The sequence below is a fragment of the Festucalex cinctus genome, chromosome 14, assembly GCF_051991245.1.
Source record: "Festucalex cinctus isolate MCC-2025b chromosome 14, RoL_Fcin_1.0, whole genome shotgun sequence".
Classification (NCBI taxonomy): domain Eukaryota; kingdom Metazoa; phylum Chordata; class Actinopteri; order Syngnathiformes; family Syngnathidae; genus Festucalex; species Festucalex cinctus.
In genome coordinates this window covers 6,535,001-6,542,060 of record NC_135424.1, presented here as the reverse complement: position 1 = coordinate 6,542,060, position 7,060 = coordinate 6,535,001, and the positions used below count along the sequence as shown (strand labels likewise).

The following is a 7,060-nucleotide window of genomic DNA, read 5'->3' as shown; positions in this document are numbered from 1 at the left end:
GAACTTCCAATTTTTATTAACTCAAAAACAATATTAAGCAGCGGAGGTTCTTACACTATAAGGTCTCCTTGATGCCCTAAAAATCCCCATCATCTATAATATGGCAAGTTGCAGACTCATTATTTGCATGCGTCTTTGCCATTGCTCCCGCACATGACCTGTCGAAGGAAGGGTCAGGCAATTATGAACAGAAATGACATTTTTTTTTGCGGTTGCTACTCTGCCGCCTGACAAAGATGGAGTGAGGGCCATTTGTTTTCTGGCGTTTTATTAATAGTCTCCGTGGTTGCAAGGACCTGTGCCGCTGGGTAACATACTACAGGCGTAGTGTTAAATCACATCATGTTTAGGATAATTACCATCGCGACCCAAGATTAAAAAAAAAAAAAAGGAAAAAAAAAAGTTCATATTCTAAGAAACAAAAGAAAACAAGTTAACATTTTTACCCATGTGAATCCTTGTTGTTGATTGCAGCAAAATTCCTGCTGATCAAAGCTCAGAGAACAAGTTAATCTTTAATTTAGAGGACACCAGCAAAATAAATACATATAGTCAAAAGTCAACAGCGTCCGACATCCCCAAAGTGACTTTGCAGCAAAGTCTCGTTTCGGGGCGCGTAATGTGTAATCCACTTACGTGAGCCGATGGATTTCCAAGTCGTGACGGTACTTAGGAAGCCTAATTCATCTAATAAAGCATGTATGAAGGCCCAATTTAATTTGCCTCGGGAGCTGTGGGCGCACGCGGCCTCACGGACATCAATCACATTTCTCGTCATTCAATAATGCATGATTTGGCAAAAATCAAGCCACGGATGTGTTCGTGCCGAGGCACGCTTTGAAAAGCCCGCAATAAAACTTTGTTATTTCTCAATCACCTACTGAATAATTCAATTACAATAAGAAGAAACAACTTGAACAGGATATGTTTTAATTAGGAAACCATAACAAAAAAAAAATATATCTACAGTACTACAGCCGTTACTGTATATGTAACCAAATCATCATTAAATAGTGTCCATACATCATTTACAGTAAATCATATAATGCTGTGTAAAAACATAAATTATATTTAACGTGCCATCATTTCTGTATCCCTTGCGTCGTACATAATGTGTGGATGTTTTTTTTTTGTTTGTTTGTTTTTTAAAGAATGACAGTGCTGATTTAAATAAATGTCAAACAAAGTTATAAGAGCAGCATATAAGTGTAGAATATTTGATAAGATATATTGTATGTTACCCATGCATAGACTACAACGCAGCATCTCTCAAGTCACCCACTGCCTCTTTCGCTGCCACTTCTCTAAAATAGAAAAGACAAGATAATACTGATAACAATGGAGCATCATCAAATCTTGGATTATTTGTCCACAAACATGCATGTGGAGAATATTTGGCCGTATTTAAACAGCCGGTAGGCTCGACAAGGCTCGACTATTCTTTTGTAGTATCTGTTTTGTAGAATATTGCAAGTAGAATCTAATCTAACCTATTTTACTGTAGTACAGATTAATTTCTTGCTTGTAAAGGGGGCCTTGGGAAAAAAAAAAAAAAGTTGCATATTCGACCATATTCACCATTTCGTGTAACATTTGAGATTAGACAATAATCACACTCGTCCAAAGTTTCTACTTTGCTGACTTGGCCCTCCGTTTGCTCTTGCATAAAATGTCCTCTTATTGTGGTCAACAAGTATAAGCAAAAAAGTGCAGAGTGTCCCCAAAAATTTGATATTCATAGTCAGATAACATTGGTTTATTGTTCAAATTTAGGGCCACATGGATTAATTGGCCGGCCGGGATTATTCGGCCAGAAATCGGTTATCATAATTTTATTCATTTATTTTTATTACATTATTTTTATCCTCTACATTCCTGGCACTTAATTTTCCACACTTCGGCTTATTTTGATTTTTTTTTTTTTTTTTTTTTTTTTTTACGGGACCAAGAGTATGAAAATAAAATGGTTGTAAATGTTCATTTCTGCCCATTGCCCATTATATGCTAGCATGCCTCAATCTGACTTATACGCAGTTAACGCAAAATTGCTTTTTGCAGTTCTAAGTACAGCTACTTAGAACTTAGCCTATCAGTGAGGGGGAAAAAAATCAAATAATGATATTTAGGTGTCTGTCATCAACCATACGTGAATGAAAACATTTGCATGATCAAAAAGGTCGAACGGCAACAAGGATTTACTATTGCTATAAACTGGAAACACTTCACCACATGAGGTGACTACTACAAGGCTCTTGTAATAACCCTCAAACATTAGCAAGAAAGGCAAGGCTGTGTTTTGGTAGTTTGCGTGTTGGAGGAATCACAAACTTAAAGGGAGGGAGTGTGGGTACAGGTGCATCTCAATAAATTTGTTGAAAAGTTCCGTTATTTCAGTAGTTATATCATTCAACACATGGGGAAAAGGCCAGTTCTTACATAATATTACTGCATTTAACATCATCTTGATTGTCATAATTGCCTCAGTCATTTTTTATTTTTGTGAAAAAATGAAAAAACTAAACAAATTCAACAAATAAGAGTTGCCTCAATTCAACCTTTGTGGAGTATATATACATTTTTTAGAGAGCACATTTGTATTTTTATTGACCTAGGCAATTATGGTATACGGCTAACTGTAAGGATTTTAGTTTTTATTTATTTATTTATTTACTTATTTATTTATTTATTTATTTTTAAACATTTCTTCTGTTACTTGCTGTTAATGTCACCTATTCATGGCTTTTGTACTCAGGACAAAGCCTTTTTTAATATGAAAGGACTACTTTGGCACCATGTTGTGGCATCTTGCAACTACAATATGTTGAAGACTGCTAAATCTCAATCGAGAAATTCCAATAATCCCGGATTTTCGTAACGTGATTCATAGCAGTTGAACAAATGAACTACATGTTTTCCCACAATTGAATTATTGAGGTGCACCTTTAAGAGAGATTGTAAGCACACGACTGAGGTTTCTGGATTTGGAGGGGGGGAGCCCCCCCTCTTTTTTTTCTTTAATGAGAGTCTGATGTTTTAGGGGACATCCCAGAGTCCTTAGCAGAGTCCAAGGCATCGGCGGTCATGAGGGAAGATACCCTCCGGTAGATGAAATCGTACAGGCTGATGTCGGGTCTCGTCGTGCGGCAATTCTTGCAAACCAAACTGGAATATTGGTGCAAAAGGCTGTACAGCCTCCCTGGAATGGGACGGCAAGGACGGAGATTGGGGTGGGGGGGGGGCGTAGGTTAAGACGAGGAAGGAGAAAAACAGCAAGAGAGGATAAGATTATACCATGGGGGGGACAACAAAAAACAAAACCTATATTAAAGCCAGTTTGTGCTCGAGCTGGTGCGTCTCTGCAGCTCCACTTTAGGAAATGGATAGCTGGAGGGGAATTTCTTTGAAAGGCTTCAATAAATGTCAGCGGGGGGGAAAAATGAAAAGTGGGGGAGGACGAGGGGGAGAGAGGCTGGGGTCACCAGTAATCCACTCTGACGCTGAATGGATGGGCCCAAGGAAAAGACATGGCCCATAAGGTGTAATAACTTAGCATGCACATGGGCCGCTGTTTGTTTGTTTTTTGTTTTTTTACTGGCGCGGCAATAGTAGCAGCAAGGACAAGCCTCTCAATCTTCACAAGCTCATTGGTGGCAAATATCGTTCCCAGTTCCATTTATTGTGTACTCTACTATAAGAGCGCCATAAAAGACAGGCACTGCATTTAATTAGATACAGCGGAACCTCTAAAGTCAAACAATCCATGTTGGACCATCCCAGGATGCTGGTTCACCTCTTATTTGTTTAGATATCGGAAAGATTTTTCCTCATCACGTTTTGTCAAAAACAAGCAATGTTTGACGTTAGAGGTTGTACTATTAAAGCTTTAAAAGAAAAAAGAAATGCTGTCACACTTACCCACAGTGACTTGTTTCTCAGTCAAGAACGTGTGCATGTTGTGAACATCTCGCATAAGAGAAGCATCTCCAAAGGTGAAGTATGCCACATCCCTGCCCGCCTCTGCCGCTGCCATCAGCTGGAGCAGCGCTAATGAAAGAGAAAATCGACGGCTGAAAGGGATACACAGGCAACAATGGTTGCATTACATTGTCCTGTCATAATTTTTGATTACTTTAAGTAATTGAAGGAATGGCAAACTGAAGGGCTGGGCGATTAAGTGATTAATTGTATTTTTTTTCCCATGAAATGCCTCTATATTTTGGTTTTCAGGGAAGTGTAGATGTGCTTTTCCTTGTCTTTTTTTTTTTTTTTAAACTACCTGGCATCTACCTGTATTGCAATTTTGTTTAATCTTTCAGAAACTGGAGTTCATTTTGTTTAGAAGCATCACCTTTTAATCATGTTGGGATCAGTGACGGTTTGTTGCATATAATTCCCAAAGGGAATAAAATCCAAACAATACTTTTTTTCATAAAATCATTGTAATTTGGTTGTTATTCAAAACAAAAACAAAAAAGAATCAATCATATTCAGAAATTATATTTTTGTGAACGGGAAAAAAACATGTATTTTAATTTAAGACCATATGGCTCAGCCCTATCTGAGCAAACGAATATAAGTAATTGAGTTTGGTTAGTAATTGGTCAATAATCCAAAACGAGGGATGCCTTCTGCCCGCAGTCCACAAGTCAAGGCCTTCCATCTTTGAGCAAATTAGGACCGTTAAATATTTAACATTATGGGTATTAACTCCAGATTAATGAACACACGACTCAAAACATCATTTTGAAAAGGGCTGTAATCTTTATAGCGACAATATAGCTCAGGCTCATGTAAGCATTCTGCCTCCACAGTATGTGGACATAAAACGCTAAGCTAATTCCCAAGCTAATGGTTATGGGTTCCCAGCAACAAGTCCAAGAGATTTAAAGAGAAAAAAAAAGTAGTCTGTAAACTGAGTCTCAATATTAAATATGAAATGTATTTTTGTTGACGCAAGCACATGGATCCAAAAGGATGCTACTTGATTAACTCTGAGTGTGAACTGAATTTATGTTGCTCAAACGGCGGCACATTTGACCACGAGCAATTGGAGAAAATGTGCAGTGTTAAGTCTTCCCGGGATGGTAAGTGGGCCTTCGCTTATGAAGAGTGATGTAGCGCCAGTCCACAGAGGATGCGATTTATGGTCTCCCTTGCCTGTAATCAATCGGCGTTTTAATGGAAAGCATAAACGTGTGTCAGCGGATCAATAAAGGGTGGGAAGAAACGGATGAGTGACACACGGCCCGGATACTAATTGAGCAGGGGGGAGTTCAGACGGTCTGCTCTTCCGTAGTGCTCAAGAAAACAAAAACTGTAGCTACCTGCAAAAGTTGGAGTTGTTGTTTCCAAGTCCCACACTAGAGTGTACAGTACACTTGGAGGAAGCATTAACCGAAAAATACATAATTCCACAACCATTTCAGTATTATACAGTACAGTACTGTTTTTATGTGTTGCGGCTCAGTGTGTGCTTGTTACACTTGTTTGAAGGAGTTTAATTTTTGTCATATTTGTGATCATTTTTGTTAGCCTGTCTATGGGTTTTCACATTGTGTGTTAGCATTAAGCTAGTTGACTTTCTAGCGAAATTCTTGTGGGAAATTTGTTCGTCAAGTATTTTCCTGTTCACAACTGGATTGTTAATCCGGCTGATTTGTTCTAATAATGTTTTGACAATCAATTAAGTCTTTATGTCTTGTCGAATGGTACCTTTGAGCCGCGTGTCTCCACCGAAAGCTCCACAGCCCCAGTTGCCAGTGGCTATTGCAGACAGGTGCTTTCTGTTGGCATTTTTTCGGAAGAATCCACAGTACGCCTGAAAAGCAAAAGAGTGACAAAAACCATAGGTTTAGTAGAAAAGGGGATCATGAGTTATGCATTAAAAAAAACAAAAACATTTTCTCACCTTATTGAGCTCTCTCATCATCTTTTCAGGCAGAAATTGCTCCAGGAAGTTTTTGTATTTCAGAGCATCAATGGCCACAATCTCTGTGCATCGTCTCTGCCAGTCATCCCTTCAAATTAACAGTCAGACTTTCAATTCAAACCTATATTCTTCTTAACATGTTAACAGGGTTGACATATTTGGGAAAGGGTGAAAGAATACCTGGGCGTCTCATCTTTATAGCACTCATCCCACTTATAAGTTTCAGCATAGCCAGAATATCGACTGTACTGCTCAGCACCTACATCGAAACAAACACAAGGGAGATGGAATGAGTGGCTTACGGTTTGAGTCGTTCATAACAAAGCTGTCCAATGTCCTAAAGACACGCAGGGGATAATAATAGATAATCATTAGTTAATCAAATCAAAGTCGATTGTGTGGAGTTGATGGTTGATTAATACAATTCTCCTCTCAAATCTCCTTCAGTCGAAGTACTACAGGCTTACCCAAAATCCTATAAAAAAATAAAAAAAAATGTCTTGGAGGTGTCATATTCAAAAGGAAACCCTAAAATGTCACTAATGCAGAGGCATAACAATATGAGAACGTAATCAGCAGTGAGAGCACCTGAATATGTTTCAGCGCCTTGTCAATCAAATCAAATTCAGTGCGCACACAGCATCAGCAAGAGCTGAATTGCCATCAATAAAAGCCTGTGATTAAATCAGTGATGTGCTTTGGGGTTCAAATAAAAAGCTTCCAGTCTTAATGGGAAGAAACGGTACAAAAGAGAAGAAGCCACACTCAGGCAGTGAATGACAGTTACCATGGCGGTATTATGGTACTTATCATGGGCATAATAATATATCGATTGATTTAACAAATCAGTCGATTGTGTTGATTATTTATAACATAGCATGGCAGTCATGAGCATAGACACAGTTCATTCAGTCCTATGCTGAGTATGAATACAGAGTGAGATATTTTCACCGACTCAGGAAACAGCAGGGCCGGAATTTGCATTTAACCTTCCTTACAAATGGATAAAGTTAAGTTTCAAGAGCAACGTTGAGTTACTTAAATTGCCGCGTTCTCCTCGCTTTCAATTGATTTTATTTCAGACACATGGCATCAAAATGCACTGTGTGAAAACATTTCCAATGAAAAAGT

The 7,060-nt window shown here is 38.4% G+C and overlaps 1 protein-coding gene across 4 annotated transcripts in view; it reads right to left on the bottom strand.

Annotated features, from left to right (window-relative positions):
- The window catches only part of parga (poly (ADP-ribose) glycohydrolase a), a 20,612-nt gene continuing 13,552 nt past the window's right edge, over nt 1-7,060 (bottom strand). For 3 of the 4 annotated variants that reach the window (XM_077494782.1, XM_077494781.1, XM_077494783.1), the window contains 5 exons: nt 6,110-6,188; nt 5,909-6,017; nt 5,713-5,818; nt 3,916-4,044; nt 1-3,196 (listed from right to left, as the gene is read on the bottom strand). In XM_077494782.1, coding sequence (XP_077350908.1) covers nt 3,015-3,196; nt 3,916-4,044; nt 5,713-5,818; nt 5,909-6,017; nt 6,110-6,188 — 605 coding nt within the window. In that variant the 3' untranslated portion in view covers nt 1-3,014. Of the gene's footprint in view, nt 3,197-3,915; nt 4,068-5,712; nt 5,819-5,908; nt 6,018-6,109; nt 6,189-7,060 lie in introns of those variants that run through there. The other variant, XM_077494784.1, reaches the window with a different exon arrangement.